The following is a 23,313-nucleotide window of genomic DNA, read 5'->3' on the forward strand; positions in this document are numbered from 1 at the left end:
CAGCACTTTTTAAAAATGTTATCATCACAGTAAGATAAAGTCCTGTTCCAAGTCAAATTTAAAAAAAAAAGAAGATAAAACAATTATCCAAACTTTTTTTTTATGCAGAAGCAGAAGCCAGCAAATCAGCCCACAAGAGGCACATTGCTGAAATGAAAGGAGCTTGAGCTAGAAGCGTAACTTTGTCCTGTCAGTTCTTCAACATGCTAAATATGAAAGTTATTTCCCCGCATTGTGTGTTTTCTCCTTCCCCAAAATGAAATGGTGGCTTTTTCCTTTGGCATTCTGTGTGCCAAAGAGAAACAAGTTTTGTTTTCTGTACCTAAGAGTGTTCTTTGAAAACAGAATGTCAGCTAAACTGACAGATCAAACTCAGCATCACAAAGGGAGACAAACCGACCGTGTGCGCCTCTTGATGTGATTCAACAGGAAGTGTAGAATAACATCCCAAAGTACACTTGGGGGGAAAAAAAACCATCAAACCTGAGTATGATCAAGCCGCTAGATCTAAACATTAACTTACAGGAAAACATGTTCAGTAACAACATGGCAGGTCCAGCAAAATCTGGTTTATGGCAAGTTCCACAGAATTAACAATACAGATTCTTCCACAAATAATTGTAAAAAAACAACCCATCAAAAGAAGGAGATACATAGATCCCACCCCCTTTCTTCTTTTTGCATCTAATACTGTTTACTTTTGTGCTTTGTGTCTCTTGAACAGACAAGAAGTTATGCTTCATCTCTTCTTCAAGGGAAAGGGGAAAAAATATTGCTTGGAAAATCTTTAATGTAAAAGAAAAAAAAATTAGCATACTCATTTCTGTTCCATAAAGCTTTTCCTCCTGCCTTACCCCTCCAAAAAAGTTAATGAATTCTACCACCAAGAAAACAAGCAGGTCTGTCTTGGAGAGAGTGAAATCAACTTTCTCCTTAGAGGCTAGGGTTTTGAAGCTCCATTTCACATAATTTAAGCATGTGGGCATGCGGGACTGGTCCTTCAAGAAGGACATCACGCTTGGAAGGGTGGAGGAACAGCACAGGAGAGGAAGACCCCGGGAGAGATGGATTGACACAGTAACTGGGGCTATGGGAGTAGGTGTATTAGAAACAGTGAGACTGGCTCAGGACAGGATCACTATGAGTCTCAGGCAACTTGATGGCACATATCAACAACAGATTTTCTAATGATAGATAATTTTATCCACAAAGTAGTAGAGTTTCTTTTCATAGCCAGACACAAAAGGCAGTTCCATTGGTTTGAGGTCACACGTTCTATGTAAGAAAAACAAAAATAACAGTTGTTTCAGTTGTATCAGGATCTACAATGCACTCTCTTCCTTAACAGCAGTCAGAACACCTGGGCAGTTTTCTATATATTTTTGATATCTCATGTGCTTCTTGGTAAGACAGTTTAATCTTATTTCTGTTATTAAGCATAAGCAATATTAATGGTCGAGGCTGCTCATATGCAACCACACATCTCATGGGGTTGGATTTGGTTTCTTGACTTGGAGTCATGCTTTCATGGGATATCTGGTTAATACGAATTTAGAGTTTCTGTTCTTTGTGCTTGGTAGCATAATGCCTGGGATCTTATGCCGTAATTGCTAACAGGATTTTGCAAACAGTTATCCAAGGCACAGTATTTGGCTCCTCGTCCCCTGGATCAAGAGAGGAAGAAATAAAGGCAGGAATAATAGGAGGAGAATATGGAATGAAATGTGCTTTCATCAACACTTGCCTCCTCTGACATGAAAATAGACCTGGATGGTGCCTCTCAGACACTACTGAACATTTTTCTTAAAAATTTCACAAAAGGCATTACTAAAAAAAGTGAAAATACAAGGATAGAATTTTATTCTCTTGGACTCTATAGAATTTCTGGAGCCAGAAAGGATGGATGAACTCTTGAAACTATTGTCTTGAGATAATCTTTAAACATCAAATCAAAATTATCTCTTGAAATCTTCTTAAAATGTAACCAGCAAAGAAAGGTCTGCCTTGGACATAATGATCTTTTAAAAAATATCTACATGAATCAAATTGACAACACCAATTCAAAAGATAGATAAGAATAGTAGGGAGCCTGAAGATCCTGGATGAGACGGATTGACATAGTGACTGGGGTAATAGGGACAGATGTGTTGGAGACAGTTGAGATTGACTCAGAATAGGGCTGAGTTCAGAGTTATTGTACATAGGATCGCTATGAGTCACAGGTGAATCAATGGCACATAACAATAACAACAATCTAGCCAACCAGTGCTATTCTCTATATATTCAGGGAGACCTGGTGGTGTCATCTTGTAAGTTGAGCTGCTAACCCAAAAGCCATTCCTTTCTGGCAATTAGAATCCACCAACTTCTCCATGGAAGAAAGAGAAGTAAATCCACTCCCATACAATTTACAGCCTCAGAAATCTTCTGGAAAGACCAGCTGGTGCTGGAAGATCAGGTACTACTTACCATAAATTAACTTTCTCCTGCAATTCCAACCTGTCCTGAGGTACAACTCCTGCCTAGCACTGCCTTAAGGAGTGTTGTAGTTTCTTCCTATGACCTGTGAGTATTCAATGATATTTGTTTTCTGCCCTGCTCTTCTGAGTTATACTTCATATGAGACAAATCATCCACAACACCCACACCCCCGCTTTGGGTCAAAATCAATACACTCATCTTTCTGACATACAATGTATTATTAGCGTCTGCTCCTCAGAGAATGTGATTTCATTGACTCTTTTGTTAACAGTGTTTCATATAAATCCCCAGTATGACTTTTCAGATACTTGATGGGTCTTTCAAACTCCAAGACAGCAATAAAGGTAGGGCTAACAATGGATGATCAATAGCCATTTCCAATCAGTTCTCTGCCATCTCAGAGTGTTTTACAACTTGTTTGTCTGTTCTTCTTTTCATGATGGTTTTCCCCACCTGCAAAATGGCATAGTATATTCTGACTTGATAGGAAGCGGGGAAAGTAGAGGATTGCAGAAATGTTTTCACTAGACTTCCCAAGTGTACTTCTATAAACAAGTGAATTGTGAACTGCTATTATCTCCTATTAAGATTGTTTGCCTCCTGGCTCTAAAGCCCACCACAAAAACCCCACGGCCCCAAAGCATGAGAAACTATATTCTCATTGTTTACTTGATTATCGGGATCAACTAATTTCAAAACTAGGGCATTCTGCACACAGATTGAGGCTGGTTTTTGTCGTGGGGGGTGATCCTCCATGCAAGGTGCCTGTGTGATATGTCAAAAGAAAGATACTTTCAATCTGCTCCAAATTAGGAATGGAGGTTTTGTTTTACATGCAGCAAGTAGAGGGGAGAAAACAGTCAAACTGCACTAGGGATTAAAACAGCCCATGGAGGAAAGGAAAGTCCTGTAGTTTTGGAGAAAAGTAGGGCGAGAGGAAGCACACTCCTCAAAAACAAACAAAGGAAGTGGGTGAGCAAAGGCATGTACTGAGGTTCAGAGGTATTTTACCAAAACAGAAAACAGGGACCTTGCAGGGGGGTGGAGGCTTCTCTCTAATCAGCTCACCTTGCAAAGCTACCACTCTCCTGGTTAACTCTCTTGTCCGTGACTCAGATTTCTCAGACTTTCAGACTAGGCATTGGACACAGCTTATAACTAATATTGGGGGGGTGGGTAGCAAAATATAAAATCTGGCTGCCAAAAATGAGTGCACCAGACATCCATTAAAAGAAGAAAGTGCTATGATGAAAGTGTCATAGGATCTTGAAATATTATTAACATCTTTAATATTATATTGTCCTTTCATTTAAAAGGCAAAAAGCCACCTGACAACCTCCATGTCGTGAGAATCCCTTTTACTAGGCCTTTCACGTTACAAAGCACAAGCCCAAATACTTTGGTCCTGTCCTGAGCCCTCTCCAATTGCAGTCAGTCAGCCTAACGCCTCCTTTAAAATGAGGTTTATAAGCCCATTTCAAGGATAATAATATGTTGTCTTTCTTTGAGGAGACTTTCATCCTGACGAAGGCTCTAGTACATCCCAAAGGAAATAATCGGGCATCACTCACCTCACAGCATGTAATACAAGCCCGTACTTTAATGGCTAGCCTAACGATGAGGCCAGGGGAGACTGCACCATCTTGAAAAGGTGGCCCTAGAAGCCATACACCAAACAAGGCAGGTGCATAGGAAATACCTACCAAGCAAAGCAGGGATGAGTCTGGATCTCTGATTCCTGAGTGACTTCCACGTGGAAGCCGAGAATGGCAGAAGGGAGGAGAATTGGAGGAAGTCATCGAGGAGATAAACATACTAGCCTCATTTGCCCTTCTCTCATCTCATCTCTGCTTTAGTTGCTAAAGTGGGCTAGCTGTCCTTAAAGGTCTTTTTCCTTCAGTTACTATCAAGTCAATGTTGATTCATGGTCATCTATATTAAAATTTAATCAAAAGGAAGTAAAATTTAACATTCTAATCCTCAACTGCAGCAGCTGCTTTCAAATATTCAATGTACATATGTAGCTTTTAGCCAGCACCTTGAATAGCACAGCTGAAGAACATTTCCATCATGGAAGAAAGTTCTATTGCCAATGGTGCTGTATACTTTATCAGGCATGAAAATAGTCCTCTTAACCTCCTTCTCACCTAATCTTCTAAATATTCTATGAATCAACAACTAAAACCATAAATTAATTTTCCATAAGACTGTGAAAGCTGGCATGAGTTTTAGACACTTTTGACTCTCAGCCCCTAACACAGGGCCCAGCAGGGTGGGCTACCAAAAAACTATTTCTTCTCTCTGCTCCTAGATATCATGCACTTATCTCTGTCATTTCACTCAAGCTTATCCCCCCAAATATTTTTAATTATTAAAGAGTAACATAGGAAAAAATAAATAGTAAAAGTTAACACGTAATACTCACACCAATAAACAACCACTATTAGTGGTCTGAAGTCTTACCATGCATTTATTTAACCAAAAATAACTGATGCAACAAAATGTAACAAAAATATATCTTTGTTATTTACTGAGCTATAATTTGTAGGCAATTAAGTTCCCTGTATTTGAACAGATAGTTCTGTGAATGTAACTATTGTCAGGATAGGGAGTGTGTTCATCACCCTAGAAGTTTCCTCATGCTCCTTTGTGGTCCAGACACTTCCCAGGCCCTGCCGTTCATTTGGTTTCGACTTTTCAAGAAAGTCGTAGAAATGCAGTCAGTACACAGCTTTCTTACCTGACTTCTTTCATTTACCTTACTGCTTTTAAGCTTCATCCATATTGCTGCATGCTCCAGTGGTCCATTCCTTTCCAGTAACATGTTGCCTTTCTTCAAGGAAACTTCCATCCTGGATAGAATGCTATTGTTTAGATATATGACAATTTATTTATCAGTTATCAACTTGAACTTTTGGAACTGTTTCTGTTTGGCAATTTTGAATGATCTGCTATAAACACTCCACCTCTGTTAGGTTTTTATACATCTATAAGTCTTCATATTTTAAGGGAAAAATTTTAAGCATAAATATCTCGCGTAATATACCAAGTTGTATAGTAAAGGAGCTCAGGTGACCTAGTGATAAGAAGTCACACTGTAATCCCAAAAGCATGCAGCTCAAATCCACCAGCTGCTCTGCAGGAAAAGGATAGGCAATTTCCAGTGTAATTAACAGCCTCTGAAATCCTGCTGGAGGGTCTACTATGGGTTGGGCTTGACTTGAAGACACATAACAATAACAAAAACATAATAAGGACAGCCTTCATTTTATAAGAAAATGCCAGATCATTTCTTAAATTATTTTACCATTTTGCATTCTTATTAGCAATATATGAGAAGTCCAGTTCCTCTGTAGTCACTAGGACTCTATTTCCTGTTCTGTTCTTTGACCTTGAGTCATCAGGTCTGATATGAAGACTGAGCTGCTATTAGATATATAAATGAAATAGGTAGTTTGTTGTGTTTGGGAAGTTCATTGTTCTATTTGGTACAGCTCTTAACAGTTTGCTGCACTGAGATAACTTGTGGGTTGCTGTGATACTGAAAGCTGTGCCCCTGGCGTGTCAAAGGCCATAAAGGTTATCCATGGTAGACAGGTTTTAGTAGAGCTCCCAGACTAAGACAGAGTAGGAAGAAGGATTGGCCATATACTTCTTAAGTAACAGGCCTCTGAAAACTCTATGAACACAGTGACTGCCACAATGGGCTCTAGAGTTCAGGAAATGTGAAGATGGCACAGGATAGGTCAGGGTTTGGATCCACTGTTCATAGAGTTGTATGAGTTGTCCTCAACTTGATGACACCTAACAACAACATCCTAATATGTATGCATTGTTATTTCCTCCTTTCAATTTCAATTTCCATTTGCATTCTCCTAATGTCCAGTTTATGAGAGAGGGTGAAAAGATTGAGATTATTAACAGTTTCAGTTTGCTTGGTTCCACAGTCAACACCAGCAGCCAGGAAATTAAAAGAATTGCATTGGGAAAATCTGCTGTCAGAAACCTCTCCAGAGTACTGAAAAGCAATGATGTCAGTCAAGAGATTAAGGTGAACCTGGTCTGGATCATGGTCTTTGCAATTACTTGCTGTGCGTCAGGAAGCTGGACAATGACTAGACATGATAGATGGAGAATTGATGCCTTTGAGCTGTGGTGCTGGAGAAGAATATTGAATATACCATGGACTGCAATGAGAACAAACAGTTTTGTCCTGGAGAGGGTAAAACCAGGCATCTCCTTGGAGACAAGGATTCTGAAGCTCTATCTGACATATTTTGGGCATGTTACCCAGAGGGACCAGTCCTTGGAGACAGATATCATGTCTGGGAGGATGGAACACAGCCTAAGAGTAAAAGATCCTAGATGAAATGGAGGGGCTCAATGACTGGGGTAACGAGGGTAGGTGTGTCAGAGACATTAAGGTTGGTTCAGGATAGAGCAGGGTTCAGAGCTGTTGTACAGAGGGTCACTATGAGTCATAAGCAACTCGATGGCACATAACAACAAACAATAATGTCTAGTTTTAAATTGCCAGTTGCTCTGTATGCATCTGAAAGTTGGACAGTTGGCTAGGAAAGGCTAAAGAAGAATCAATGCCTTTGAATTGTGGTGTTAAAAAAAAAGTCTTCAATTTCTCATGTACTGCCAAAAGTACAAGCAAGACTCCCTTGGAAGGAATACAACCATAGTGCTCCTTAAAAGGCAAGAGTAGTGAAGCATCATCTCAAACACTTTGAGCATATTTTCCAGTCCTTGGAAAAACACATTATGCTGGGAAATGTAGAGAATCAGTGAAAGAAAGAAAAACCCTCACTAAGATTGATTGACATAGAGACTGTAACAGTGGGCTTAAGCCTGGTGAAAACAATGATGATGGTGCAGGATAGGACAAGGTTCAGATATGTTAGTCATAAGGTCACTATGAGTTGTAGCCAACCCAACGGAATATGAAAACAATCATGTCTAATGATATTGAGTATCTTTTTATGTCCTTATTTAGTGTCAGTGTCTATACCAGGAAGTTACTGGCAAAATATTTTCCCATTTTAGGTTTGTTTAAATTAAAAACTAATGGCATTAAAGGGAGCTCTGGTGGCCTAGTGACAAGAAGTTGAACTGCAATCCCAAAGGCATGCTGTTTGAGGCTACCAGCTACCCTGTGGGAGAAAGATGGGCAATCTCCTCCTGTGTAATTACCTGCCTCTGAAAACCTGCTGAATGATCAGCTATCATTTGGTTCTGACTCAACAGTACACAACAACAACAACAATGACATGAAGGTTCTATCTTCTTATGATGTTGTAAGAATTCTTTATATAGTCTTTGTTGTTGTTTGTTATGTGCCGTCGAGTCGCCTGCGACTCATAGCGACCCTATGTACAACAGCCCTAAACTCCGCTCTGTCCTGTGCCAATCGCACTGTCTCTGACACTCCCATCCCAATTATCCCGGTCACTGAATCAATACACCTCATAGAGGGCCTTCCTCTCCTGCGCCGTCCCTCCACCCTCCCAAGCATGATGTCCTTCTCTAAGGACCGGTCTCTCCTCACAACATGTCCAAAGTATGTTAGAGGGAGCCTCAGAATCCTTGCCTCCAAGGAGCCACCCGGTTTAACCCTTTCCAGGACAAATCTGTTTGTTTTCCTAGCAGTCCATGGTATTCTCAATACTCTTCTCCAGCACCACAGCTCAAAGGCATCAATTCTCCTTCTATCCTCCCTGGTCATTGTCCAACTCTCTGATGCATAACAAGTGATTGCGAAGACCATGGCCTGTATCAGACGCACCTTAGTCTCCAGAGAGACACCATTGCTCTTCAGTACTTTGGAGAGGTCCCTAACAGCAGACTTTCCCATGGCAATGCTCCTTTTAATTTCCTGGCTGCTGGTGCCAAGACTGTTGACTATGGAGCCAAGCAAACTAAAGCTGTGTACAATCTCAATCTCTTCACCATCCATCCTGATGCTGCCAATTGGTCCAGTGGTGAGAATCTTTGTCTTCTTGACATTGAGCCTCAATCCATATTGTAGGCTGCAGTCCTTGATGCTCTGCAGCAGGCGCTTCAGGTCCTCTTCAGTTTCAGCAAGCAGGGTTGTGTCATCTGCATAACGCAGATTGTTGATAAATCGTCCACCAATCTTGACCCCACATTTCTCCTCATAGAGCCCAGCCTCCCGGTTAATCTGTTCTGCATAGAGGCTGAAAAGGTATGGAGATAGGATGCATCCCTGGCGTACGCCCTTCCCAATTTTGAACCATGCAGTGTTCCCTTGCTCTGTTCTGACGACTGCCTCCTGGTCCAAGTATAAGTTTCGCATTAGAACGATACTAGTATTTTATTATTTAGGAATGTGTTTTATCAATATTTTTCCTAGTTTGTGATCTTTTTGAAGAACTGAACATTAGTTGTGAATTTTATTGAAGCACAAATACATTTTGATAATTATCTGCACATACCAAACTTTGATTAACACTGAAGATGTAATAACATTTAAGTTTAAATTTTTTTTTAAAAAAAACAACTTGATATCCATTGATTGTGTTGTTGATTGCCTTCGAGTCGAGAATGACTCATAATAATCCTATGAACAAAAGGCCTGAAGCCTCTCTACAACTATCGGCATACATCAAAATTCATAAGAGTTTTCAGAGGCATGTTACTTAGGAATTGGATGCCATTCCAGCTTCCAAAATCTATTTATTACTAACATCATGGGACATAATACTGGGAAAGTGAAGGGACAGTGAAAAAGAGAAAGACCCTTAACCAGGTGTTTTGACATATTGAATGCAGCAATTAGCTTGTGTGTGTCAGAGATGGTGAGGATGACACGAGAAAGGACAGTGTTCAGATTGGTTTTTCATAGGGTTGATATGAGTCATGCTTGACCCGACAGCACCTAACAACAAAAGAATCTTGAAGGCATCCCATAGTATATCTCAGAGCTAGCACATTGTAGGTGCCTATTTGATAGAGACTTGGGAAGAAATGAAATTCCATTGAACTCTATTCTCGCCTCTACTTCCTCTGTGAAAGAAGGGAAGCATTTCCTACCTCCTGGAGATGCCTGCATTCCCACATAAAGAGAGAGAAAGAGAGGTTCCATCTATGATAAATTTGCCAAGGTAATACAAGTTCCCAGACAACTGGTGACAAGCCCCGCTGCTGCTCAGCAAAGCCCTAAAGGGGCCCCGCCCAGTGCTTATAAAGCCAGGGTGTACTGGGGCAGCCACAGCTGGCACTCCAGAGCACTGGCACACACTATGGCAAATGAAGTGCAAGTCCTGCTCTCCCCGCTGAAAGGGGGGCATCCTCCTGCAGGTAGGCTGCCCTCCTGCCCTCTCTCCTGCAGACAGCAGCAGCCTCGTGGTCATGCTTCTATTGCTGCTGCCTCTCTTTGTAGCCATGCCTTCAACAGGAGCTCCCCTGCAGAGTGGAGCTCCTCAACCTTCCCATTATTACTTAACTCCATGCAGCCAGATATCTTCTGCCTTTAATCCTTCTACGTTTGTGTGTAAAACCACTCTGGGATTGTCAAACCCCAGTTCAATTAAAACCTAATTAGACTGAGGGTTGAGGGAGGCGGTGAAAGGGAGTCAGGGCTGGTAGAAAGGGACAGTTAGGAGTGTTGGACCTTCCATCCTGGCTGGTCTCTCCCCGGAGGTTCTAGTTCTTAGTCTCAGTCTCCCCTCAATATATCTGTATGCTCTCTGGCAGCGCCCGCGGGCAAATCAGGCACAGGGCAGCACTTGAGTTTCCTCTTCCTCTTTAGGACTGGAGGTATGTCACTGGGGGATTTTCCTTGCAACAAGCTGAGAAACATGTTTTAGTAAAAGCACAAATATTGAAGGGGCCCTGTAAAGGTACCTATCAGATGTTTTACAAAATATTCACCAATTCTTTGAAAATGACTATAAATTCTCTGCAGCTTGAAAATGGTCTGGTCCATTGTTATTGTTATCTGCCATCTAGTTGGAAATGGACCCACAGCTGATCCTCCAGCAGGTTTTTAAAGAGGCTGTCAATCACATATATATTTGTGTGTGTGTGTGTGTGTGTGTGTATCCCTTGTATTTAAATGTCAATTGGCCCCGGGGCCTAGTGTTATTCTTCTGGAGGAACATGTTTCTAAGTCGTACAGCACTCTTCTGTCAATTTGCTGCACTGAGGTAATCTGGGTTTACTGTGAAGCTGAACCTTGCATCACTGGGGGTCAAATGCCATAACGACTGCCCATTGTGGACAATGTTTGGTGGAACTCCCAGTTTAAGTCTGGTTTGGAAGCAGGAGTGACATCCACTTCCTAAATCACATGTCTCTGGAAATTCTATGAACCCTGAGAAATGACGATAGTTACAGGAAGGCTTCAGGCCTTTGGTTCATACGGTCACTATGAGTCGTGTTCAACTCTACAACAATCAGCAACAAGAACAAATCTCACAGGAGGAGATTGCCCATTTTCCCCCCATAGAACAGGTGGTGGATTTGAACTACCTGCCTTTAGGTTGGCAGTGCAATTCCTTTTTAGCCAGATTGACGTTCCTTCAACAGTTTTCTATCTTTATTCCTTGATAAAGATCTCTAAAGTGTTGCCCCTTTTTCCTTTCCTTCTCTGTTGACAAAATTTATTTGTTGATATACTTGTCCGGTGCTTTAGTGGTAAGGAATTCTACTGCCAACCCAAAGGCAGGTGATTCAAATCCACCACCTGCTCCAAAGGACAAAGATGAACTATCCCCTCCCATGGGATTTACTACTTCTAAAAACCCGCTATGAGCTGGTTCTAGTTCAATGGTAAACAACAATAACAATCATTCTCAATTTCTAAGCCAAAGTTATTTCAGTCAGCTTTGCTGCAGAAGGTGGTGATGGGTAAAACCTTCACAACAAGTAAAAACATGCAGAGGTTCAGCAGCTCTGTGATGGGCGGCTCAGATGAAATAAAACAGAGTTTAGGCTCCTAATTCCATATTTCCAGTTCAAGACACCTTCGTCTTCTTTAGAAAACTATTGTCTTTGCATACTGGTAATTGGATTTAGCAATATTTAACATAACATTTACAGATAATGGTGCTAATTAATGGTCAGGAACGGTGTGTGCAAATTATTAGAAGAAAAGTTCATCACACAGCTAATGACAAAAAAGAGAGAGGTATCCTTCTTTTCCTGCCACTTCCATCCCTATAAAACAGCTCAGCTGAAACCCGACTTGCTAAATTACATTTATGCACAAAGAACACGGAGATATACTTAACAAAATGAAAGTTTGAATAAAGCCAGGAAGAACTTTCTGTCCCCACCACTAATGATTGCTAATTACTTTGTGTACATAGCACACCATGACTCCATCAAGCATGTCACAATGCCTCTGGCATGACAATTAATTATTATGAACTGTGACACTACAGATAAGAGGTTTTGGATAATTAGAATGAAGATGAAGGCAGGCTTTTGCCTCCCTACTGAGAGCAAGGGAACAAAGACGCCTGATCCTTCAGCATGCCTTGCTACATATTTTAAGTCTGAACCAGTTTGCTATGTTGCAAAATTTTATTTATGGAACAACAATAATTGGGTGCCAGAATTCCATTAAATCTTCCCCTGAATTTATAAAGAAAAAAAAGATTTCTGGGAGTGGGAAGGAGACAGTATATGCTGGGAAGGACTGCACATGACCTTTGGCTGCTTTTGAACGTGTTTTCTTTCATTCTCATCTCTGAGCCTTTGTTATCTCTAAAATGAAGAATAATAAATAAGATATATTGTATAAGGTTGTTTTAAGTATTGGAAGAATTGGCCCATGTTAAATGCCACAGGGCATATAAAGGCTGTCTATTTAGCCACCAACTCATGGTGTCTGACTCATGAGGAGCCTATGCACAAAAAGCTTGGACCATTCTGATTGATATGGTTTTCATTAGCTGATCTTTAGAAGTCCATCACCAGGTCTTTATTCTTAGTTTCATTAGGCTGGAAATTCTGCTGAAACCTGTTAAGCATCATAGTGACCTAGGCCTCTACCAACAAGTAAATTTGGTGCCTTGAAAGTACATGAGGCCAGGAGTTGAAACTGGGTCTTCTGTACAGATGGCTGGTTTACCATTGAACCACCCATGTCCATTTTGAGGGGATTAGAGTGAATGTTACATGAATGGGCTAGTAGTAAGGAGTTGCACTGCCAGCACAAAAGCAAACAGTTTGAATCAACCAGCTACTCCTCAGAAGAAAGATGGGACATTGCCTTCTGTGTGATTTACTGTCTCTTCCACTTCTTAAATAATAGGCCTTATGAAATGTCTATGTTCAGCTTTTAAAGGAAATTCCAAACTGCCTTCCAGAATGGTTGTACCATTGTACAATCACACCAACAATGTAAAAGAGTTCCTATCTCACCACATCCTTTCCAATATTTATTACTTGCTGTCCTGTTAAACTTTGCTACTACTACTGGAGTGAGATGGTATCTCATTGTGGTTTTGATATGCATCTCTCTTATTGCCAGTGATTTGGAGCATTTCTTCATATGTTTGTTGGCCATTTGAATATCTTCCTCTGTGAAAATTCTTTCCATGTCTTTTGCCCATTTTGTAATTGGGTTATCAGACTTTTTCTTGTGGATGCCCAGGAATATTCTATAAACTTTCATTATGAGACTCTTGTCTGAGATGGCATTGCCAAATAAATGTTTGTTCCTGGTCAGTAGGTTTTCTTTTCACTCTGTTGGAAAAAGTTTTTAATGAACACAGAGATTTAACCTTTAGAAGGTCCCATTTATCAATTTTATCCTCTTCAGATTATACATTTCTGGCTATATTTGGCAGTCTTTCTCTACTGTAGAGAGAGCTTCTAAGCTTTATTCCAGTTTGTCTCTTAGGAACTTTATGGTTTGGGGCTTTACTACCAAGTCTCTTACACAACTCAAGGTGATTTTTTGTGTGTGATATGAGATGTGGCTCCTGTTTCACTTTCTGCAGAAAGCATTGCTTGGAATATACCCCCCCGCCAAAAAAAAGAGAATGGAGGCTCAAACAGAAACTTATACACCAATGTTCATAACAGCATTATTCACCATCACAAGAATATGGAAACAGCCCAGATGTCGAACCACAAAGGAATGGATTGAGAAGTTGTGGTACATTCATACAATGAAATACTACGCAGCATGAAGGAACAATCATTTTGTAAATTACTGCAGCCTACAATATGGATTGAAGCTCAATGTCAAGAAGACAAAGATTCTCACCACTGGATCAATTGGCAGCATCAGGATGGATGGTGAAGAGATTGAGATTGTACACAGCTTTAGTTTGCTTGGCTCCATAGTCAACAGTCTTGGCACCAGCAGCCAGGAAATTAAAAGGCGCATTGCCATGGGAAAGTCTGCTGTTAGGGACCTCTCCAAAGTACTGAAGAGCAATGGTGTCTCTCTGGAGACTAAGGTGCGCCTGATACAGGCCATGGTCTTCGCAATCACTTGTTATGCATCAGAGAGTTGGACAATGACCAGGGAGGATAGAAGGAGAGTTGATGCCTTTGAGCTGTGGTGCTGGAGAAGAGTATTGAGAATACCATGGACTGCTAGGAAAACAAACGGATTTGTCCTGGAAAGCTTAAACCGGGTGGCTCCTTGGAGGCAAGGATTCTGAGGTTCCGTCTAACATACTTTGGACATGTTGTGAGGAGAGACTGGTCCTTAGAGAGGGACATCATGCTTAGGAGGGTGGAGGGATGGTGCAGGAGAGGAAGGCCCTTTTGATTCAGTGACTGGGATAATTGGGATGGGAGTGTCAGAGACAGTGCGATTGGCACAGGACAGAGCGGAGTTTAGGGCTGTTGTACATCGGGTCGCTATGAGTCGCAGGCGACTCAACGGCACATAACAACAACAACAACAGCCTAACTTGGGAGAGACTGGAGAGCATTATGCTGAGTGAACTAACTCAGTCCCACAAGGACAAATACTGTATAAAACCATCATTGTAGAATGAGTATGAGGATCCAAGGGGGGGAGGCTGGAAATAGAGGAGTGAGGATGAGGGGAGAGAGTTAATCATATGGTTGCACAATTCGATGGGTGGGTGGGGTAAAGGACATGGGAAGGCTCTTTGGTGAAAAACAATTTATTCAAACTTTGTAACTAAATCAGAGTAATATTTAAAAAATTTAAAATTTTTTAAAAAATAACAGGTCTTTGAAAACCCTGTGAACACTAGAGAAACATGGTTAGAGTAGTGAAGTGGTTGGAAGTCAGTGAGATGAGGAAAAATAATGACACAGTGACTGCCACAATGGGCTTTAATATGTCAGGATGACACAGGATAGGACAGAGTTCAGAGCTGTTGTTCATAGGGTCACTCGCTGTGAGTTGTACTCAACTAAATGACACCTAACAACAACCACAACAAAACCAGCTGGAGGATCAGATACAAGTCAGTTCCAACTTGTGGTACAACACCAACAATAATCTTCCTCAAATTCAAGATATTTTGATATTTGAGGTTTCGTTAGATACTACTGCGAAGTCAAAACAGAAGAAAAAATGTCAGAAAAAAATGACCTGTACCTGTCCCATCATTTTCAGTTGAAAATGAAAACCAGTAAGAAGCTAGCCAACTGTAACTCTTCCCTAGCTTCATATGGAGCACCCAGCAGCTTTCTTTCATGTATTAATGTAATACATTACACCTCTGTGTGTCTTGGTTGTAAATTTATGCTGTGAAGTAAAAGTACATTAAACATGTGGTGGCCTTTAGATTTTTTGCTTTTTTAATTTGCCTTGTTCTCAGTTTTCTAAGAACCAAATTACATGAAAGGTGTGAGAAGCAAGTGAATAAGGAAGCCAAAGACATGAAGAAATAGGGAAAAAGAGCAATCCTTTGAGTCTTTCTACATCCTATCCACTTTTTGCTTTTAGTTAAATGAGTCAACCTATCAGAGAAATCAACAGTGAATCCCTAAAGAGAATATTTTTTTTTGTCTTATTGACGAGAGAGAAATATTTGTGGAGTCAGAAGAGGTTGTGGCTCCAAGAGGAAATGAATGCAGAAAATGCGGAAGATCATAACTTCATGAGGCCTCATCCATTCATTGCCCTCCAGGCAGAACCAGCTCTTAGCTGACCCTCGAGCAGGGTTTCAGAGGCTATAAATGGCATGAGAAGAGGTTACCTATGTTTTTCAGAGTGGCTGTTGGATCCAAACCACCAGAGAGGTGTCACTTCTGGGTTAGTACACAACTCCCTGCTTAGAGCAAATATCATTTAAAAAAACAACAAAAAAAGCTTGAGCCTCTCCATTCCAGACTGATTGAATCAATTCAGGTGGGGGACAGACCTATGAGACTCGAAGAAGGAAGGGGTGAGAACCATTGCTCAAACATCATGGTTGGGCTCGGGGTCACCACTGCAGCATGCCGAGTGCTTCTGTGTACCTGGCCCTTCACAGAGCCTTCAGGACATCCCACCGGCTCCTCAGGGTAAGGCAGCATCACTGGGAGAATACAGAGGTGTGCACTGCACTTGATATCACTGTCTGAAGGGTGCCAACAACATGAAAGTCTACTAAATTTTAAGGCAGTGTTTCACCAGAAATTTGCTCTTTTTCTAAATTAAAATATCCCTGTGTTTTATAACAACAAAACCTTTTGCTCCATAAGATTAGTTTATGTACACTGAAATCCTGAAGGCACGTGGTTTGAATCCACCAGATGGTCCACTGGAGAAGGAGAGGCAATCTCCTCTTGTGCCAGTTGGATCCCATTCGATGATACATAGCAAGAAAACCAGAAAGGAAAATATTAGTTTATATGTATCATGTAACCTACAAAGCTAAAACTGTATGCAGATTTGCCTGTTCAGTCTTCTTATGTACTCCGATCAGAGTTACAATTACTACTCAATTATAACAACACCTCAAGTCATATGATTTTGTCCTACATGAACTATAAGCATATCCTGCTGGTATTTTTATAAGAATATTGCAGAGTTTAAAACCAGACATTGTGTCAGGGCTTTACCCCACCTCCATGCCTATTCAATCTATATGCTAGGAAAATAATACAAGATATTGGACTATATAAACAAGAATGTGGCAACAGGATTAGTAGAACACTCATCAACAATCTGTGTTTATGCATATGACACAGTCCTGCTTGCAGAAAGTGAAGAAGACTTGAAGCATTTACTGAAGAATGTGGAAAAAATAGAGCCTTCAATATTAATTGTATCTCAACACCAAGAAAATAAAAATATATACCACTGGATCAACAGCCAGCATCATGATAGATGGAGAAAAAGCTGAAGTTGTCAGTGATTTAATTTGCTTTGATCCATTATCAACCCTCATGGTAGCTGTTGTTGTGTACCATAGACTCAGAACAGAGATATAGCTGACCATCCAGCAGGTTTTCAAAGGCACTTTATTGTATGAAAGGCTATTGCCCATCCTTCTTCCACACTCTTTTCCCAAGGCAAACTTTTCTCTGATTTCTTGACTGCTATAGCAGTCTGGGGAAAATCTGATTTCCAAGTATCTCTTTAAAGTGCTAAAAAGCAATGACAGCAGTTTAAAGACTACGGTGTGCCTGATGCAAGCCATGGTATTTTCAAGTGCTTTCTGTGAATCTGAAAGTTGGGCTGAAGGAATAAGGAGGAGTGTTTGGAGTATTGGAGAAGAGTATTGAATATAGCATGGACTACCTGAAGAACAAACAAGTCTACGTTGGAGGAAGTGAACCAGGATGCTCCTTAGAGGCCAGGGAGCTAAAACTTGCTCTCACATACTTGAGGCATGTTATTAGGAGAAATTAGTCATTGGCAAAAGACATTGTGTTGGAAAAAGTAGAGGGACAGTGAAAGGGAAGACACCCCTCAATGAGTAGATTGCTACGTGACTACAACAATGGCAGTATATACGGGCAGGGAAAGGTTTCTATCTGTTGTTCATAGGGTTATTAGGAATTATAATCAACTCAACAGCCCCTAGAAACAATTTTGTCTAATTTTCAGAGTTTCAACTATAATATTGTGTAATAATTGCACATCTACTTCAGTTAACTCTTTTAAAGTAGAAACTAAAGGAAGGGGTTGTTGTTGTCATTATTGTTGGTCACTACGGGTTGTTATGAATTGTACTCTACAGTACCTAACAACAACTACAGGAACAGAAGTCCAAGAAGGCTTCAATTCAATGACTAATAAAGCTGTAACCAATAATGTTGTCATTCAGCGTAGAGTTTACAGAACAATTGTGCTGTTTACATTCACAAAATCTAAGAAATATTACATTTAAGCAATTTACATTTATCACATATTATTCCATGATTAAAATTGACAGTAAGCAGTGCCAAGGATTCTAGATGGTCTACTATGGGAAGAGGCTATGGCAGGAAGGATAAGCATGAATTACTGCTCTGAATGACACCTCCCTAGTGGCACTACCGGCAGGACATGGTGCCACGTCTTCCTTTCTTAGAGAAGCTCACTAATTTAGGGAGGTGGAAGGACTTGTCCAAGGTCACAGCCAGCAAACAGCTCAGCTGGGATTTGAAAAGCAGAGGTGACCTCCCTCCAAAGTCCTCTTGCTCTCCAGCCCTCTCTCCTTCTCCACATCCTTTTCTGATAAGGATCTTTTGGGTCTTGATTAACTTGGAACTGACTGAAAAATCAACTGTGAATGCACAGTAAGCAATTTGCAAACCTCTAACCTTTTAATTAAAATCTTCAAATAGAAGTTTTAAGCCACAAGGCAGAGTCTGCATAAACCTTTGTGGTGGTCAGCTTTTTTCGCATACATCCTTCACTGATTAGTGAAGAAGAAGAAAGCTATTTTTTCCCCTTGCAAAATTGCCTTTATTTTGACTATTCTCCACCATAAACTGTGCAAAGTCTGGAAAAGCATAACTGGAAAATTACCAGGTATACAGAATTCTAAATGAAAGAGTCTATTTTTTAAGTTACAAACTGAAATCAGGATAACTCTTACTTAGGGGAGAAGAAACCAAAGCTTCATGACAACATTAATTTGTATTTTCTAATGAAATCATCTAAAAGAACCTCTCTTTCCTTTACCTTTTCTGTCTCTGGTTCATTTTCCTTAGTGAAAGAACCTAAAGTCTTAGATATTTGTAGTGAAAACCGCATTAAATATTAAACTAGTTCATATTTTATCATAAGTGTTGTTTCTATAAAAACTCAAAAGGTCTATATTCCCAATATGGGGTTATGTAAATGATCTCAAGTTAAATGGATCAATTTGGTTATACTGAGACCTCAAAGAACTTCTGTGAGTAGCCTAGCCTGCCTAGTATAAACCACATAGGCATGAACCTGGTTGAGCTGGGTTATAAATGCATGTTGTTGTTGTTGTTGCTGGATGCCATTGAGTCAACTATGACTCACAACAACTCTATGAACAATATTTCTGAAGCCTGCCCTAACATGCACCATTCTCATGATCCATGCTCCAGACAGTTGTCAGAGTCACTATCAATCCATCGTGTTAAGGGTCTTGCTCTCTTTTCCTGAACCTCCACCTTTCCTGGCATGAAATCTTTTTCTAAGAACTAGTCTTTCCTGACCGCATGCCCAGAGTTTGGAAGATGAAGTTCCACAATGCTTGCCTCTAAGGAGAACTCTGGTTGCACTGCCAACAGTCTATAAATGCATAGTGAATATAAAGTGGTTCGTCTAAATATTAAGAGACCAGTGTTTCCAGCAAAGCACAAATTAGTTCCATCTGGCTCAGTCACCCCAATGCAATGGCACCCTCAATACATATTTTGGTGCATTAGTCTATAGTATGGGGATATTATCTTCTGCTTATCCCTGCCATAATCAAGTGAGATCACCTCTGTGAATAAGTTAAATACAAGGAGGGTGTTCTGAAAACCCGAAGTGTGGTTATATTTAAGTTTTCTAATTATTGAGTTAGATCCTAACAGATACGTTCCTGGTTGAAAGATGGCTGGATGGAAGTAAGCATATTTGGGAAGACTTTGTTCTCTGAATGTCTCTATTTTATTAAAGAGTGAAGAACTAATGAGCTTTCATTTCTTTTTTCCTTTCCTTAAATATTTCTTTCTCTGACAGTGGCAATGGGGTCAATTGTGTCCGAGACAGTGAGGTTGACTCAGGATAGAGCAATGTTAGGGTCACTATGAGTCATAGTAGACTCAAGAACACATAACAATAACAACATGTATGTTAAAAGCCCCATGTTCTTTTTAAAGAAAGAAAGGGGTGGATTTTGAGTGGGTGTTCTCTGGGGGGGTTATGTTTTCTTTTTTTTTTTTTTTTTTTTTTTGAGGCAGTTGGGGAAAGGTTAGGATCACAGTGAAAGATTTTATAATAAAGATCGTTTAGTTCAACTTCCACGGATTCCTTCAAGTTTTCTTGAGGTGTTCATGGCAGATAGATGTCTTACCTTCACCTGAAAACATTAAAGAATGAGAATTTACCACTATATTAGGCAATTTCTTTTACTTTACATAATATATACTGTCACAGACAGAGTCTACCTTCCAGGAATTCTCACACGAGAGTCTTCATCATTCTTTGCTCCGGAATAATATAAAGTAAATAACAGTAGTTACTGATTACTAAATGCCTACTGTGTAACAGGAATTTATGCCACTTCTAATCTCTAGGCGAACCCTAAGCAATCAGTATTACTTCCTTTGGAAATTGGAGGAAACTAAGTCCAAGAGGTCTCTGGGTATCTAGCTCAAGGTTATAGAGCTTGAGAAGTCTGACCTTCACTCTATTTCCTCACTGTGAAACTACTGCTCTCACATGAGAGTTCCTCAAAGCACTGAAATTACTGCTGTGGTCCATCATTAGGAAGATCTGGTGACACCACCTCAAAGGTCAGTGGTTCTAATCTATCAGCCACTCTTAACGAGAAGGATGTGGTAGTCTGCATCGTTTATAAAATGTACTTGGAATGTCTCTGGGCCGGTTCTACTCAATCATAGGGCTTCACTGTGAGTCAGGTGTCTCTTCACCTTTCCTTTCTCCATTCCTCCTGAAAAAGAATTTTTCTTTCACCATTTCATTTCATCATTCATCCTAAAAAGCCTACTTCACCTCCGTATTCTATGGCTGTTCAAAAGAAGTTTCCACATAATTTCATTTCTGAGGCGAATTACTTTGTGTGTCTTTTTTTCTTCTATACGTGTACATGATAAGAATTTCAAAGAGATCATGGCTAAGTATGCCATTATTTTTCTGATTGATTTTTTCTTTAAATTTTCTTTGTTTTATTGTGGAAAATATATACAGTGAAACAAACTGATTCTCCAAGTTCTACATCTACAATTTAGCAACATTGATTGCATTCTTCAAGCTGTGCGACCATTCTCACCCTCCTTTACTGGGTTGTTCCTCTCTCACTAACATAACTAGCTCCTCTTGAGGTTCATATCTAATCATCTTAGGTACTATTCTCAATCTCATACCACGCAGGTAGCTTTTAAAGGAGCATAATGCTCAAGACATAAATTTTTTATTATCTTGCTTTCTTTCTCATTGCCATCGAGTTGAAACTTACTCATAGCTGAGTCCTCCAGCAGGTTTTCAGAGGCTATATATAAATCACACGGGAGATGTCCCATCTTTCTCTTGTGTAGTAGCTGGTAGATTTGAACTTCCTGTCTTTGAATTGGCAGTGCAACTCCTTACTCTTCAGGCCACCAGAGCTCTTTTTATTAGTTAAGCTAAACCATTATTTCGTTTAAAGAGGACTCTAATAATTTTTGTTTTCTTTGTTTAAAATCTAAAATCTATCTCGGAGTATTTGTTTCCATTTTGTCTACCTTCCATGGCTTTAGAAAGTGTAGAGTCCATGAAAACTTGAAATTCTGTCTCACATTTTCTCCCTTTTGATCAAGGCTCTTCTGTAGCACTGGTAGCCAAGCAGGATCCAATTTTTCTAGTCTCATGTAAAAGAAGGCAATTGTTCATGGTGGCAGATTAGACATACATTCCATATTGTCTTCCTTTTCCTGATTCTTCTTTGTCTTATGTTTTTCTAGGTGAATAGAAACAAATTTGTGAATCTTAGATGGTTGCTTGCAAGATACCAGACACTCTACAACAAATCAGGAGGCAGAGCAGTATTACTATCTATATGTTTGTTAGGTCAATTAATTGAAATGTCTCATAAAAACAGGTCCCTATGGACCTTACCTAATTATTGAGGAATAGTGATATCAGTTTGAGGACTAAGATGTATCTGATTCAGGCCAGGGTCTTTACAATTACTAGCTGTGCATCCTAGACCTGGACAATGAGTAAGAATGACAGAAAAAGAATTGATGCCTTTGAGCTGTGGTATTGGAGAAGAGCACTGAACATCCCATGAGTGGCCAAAGAAAACAAATAGATATGTTTGGGAGTGGGTGCAGCTGGAGTGCTCTTTGGAGGCAAGAATGATGAGGCTTCACCTCACATACTCTGGACATATTACTAGGAGGTGCTATTCCTTGGAGAGGAACATAATGTTGGTAAGGGTGAAAGGTCAGCGAAGGAGAGGAAGGCCTTCAACCAGGTGACTGACAAGGTGACTGCTGCAATGGGCTCTTGTGTGTCAGGAAGTGTGAGGATAACACAGGACAGGACTAGGTTCATATCTTTTGTTCATAGGATCACTATGAGTCATACTCAACTCAATGGCACCTAACAACGAAAAACTTTCAAATCAAGGAACCAAAAACTTCCAAAGGACTTGAAAACAAAAAAAAAAGAAAGAAAATTATACATTAATGATGATTGTAGCACTCTTTACAGTAGCCAAAAATGTAAAAACAACCTAAATTCCCATCAATAGATGAATGAGTAAACAAAATATGGTATCACATACAGTGGACTACTCAGCCAGTAGAAGAAATGAAGTTTTGACAGTATGGTTTACCTTGAATACATATTGCTGAGTGAAATAAGTCAATCACAAGAGACAAATATTGTATGACTTCATTTAAATGAAAAGGCAATGTATAGATATCAAAATTTATTACAGGGATGGTAGAGACAGAAAGGGGTTAAAGTTGATGGGGAAATCACATTGATTGTAGATCAGTTTGCATAGCGAATTATTGAAACTATCATATTTAGACACCTGTAAAAGGCTGAATTAGCAAAAGTAGTAAGATAGATAGATTTTCAGTAAAATCAGGGGTGGGGATGGGGAAGAGTAGCTGCTGGGGCAATACTGAATGGAATGGGGTAATCACACGTCTCCCTTCCCAGGGAGGTCTGCCTGTTGCTATGAGGGCTTGATTGGTAGTATTTTGCTATGAGTAAAGCCTCCACTCAAGACGGCAGCTTCCTAGAACACAATCTCAGTCAGCTATTTTGTGTTGATTGCAAAGGAGATCTAGACAGATCCAAACTGATCCCTATGGAAATATAAACTCTTGGTTTTGGAGGCCTGTTCTATGAGGCCTAACACAGCAGGAAGTGCTATGGGAGCAAATACCACTACCTAAACCTTCTTTAGGAATGTGCAACAGCCTGGCAACTGACAACTATCAGGTGGGGTAGAGGTTTCATGCTATGGTCAGATATATACACAGTAACACATATATCTTGTATACACACACATATGGAGGTTTGATGACCTAGGAGTTAGAGGCTTGCATTCCAAAGACAGGAAGTTCAAATCCACCCAGTGCTCCTCAGGAGAGAAATAGGCACTCTTTTCCCATGACATTTTACAACCTTTGAAAATCTTCTGGAGGGTCAGCCATAAGTCAGTTCCAAGACAACAATGAGGTGTGAGTTTGTTGTTGTTGTATATATACTGATTATATATCTATATATATACACACACA

The 23,313-nt window shown here is 40.1% G+C and overlaps 1 protein-coding gene across 1 annotated transcript in view; it reads left to right on the plus strand.

Annotated features, from left to right (window-relative positions):
• The first annotated feature begins 9,727 nt into the window (after positions 1–9,727).
• The window catches only part of LOC102864515 (death-associated protein-like 1-like), a 43,958-nt gene continuing 30,372 nt past the window's right edge, over positions 9,728–23,313 (plus strand). Inside the window, exon 1 of the mRNA XM_006880799.1 lies at positions 9,728–9,807. Coding sequence (XP_006880861.1) covers positions 9,750–9,807 — 58 coding nt within the window. The 5' untranslated portion in view covers positions 9,728–9,749. The remainder of the gene's footprint in view (positions 9,808–23,313) is intronic.

This window comes from Elephantulus edwardii, unplaced genomic scaffold (assembly GCF_000299155.1).
Source record: "Elephantulus edwardii isolate Elephantulus edwardi_28Jun2011 unplaced genomic scaffold, EleEdw1.0 scaffold00010, whole genome shotgun sequence".
Classification (NCBI taxonomy): Eukaryota; Metazoa; Chordata; class Mammalia; order Macroscelidea; family Macroscelididae; genus Elephantulus; species Elephantulus edwardii.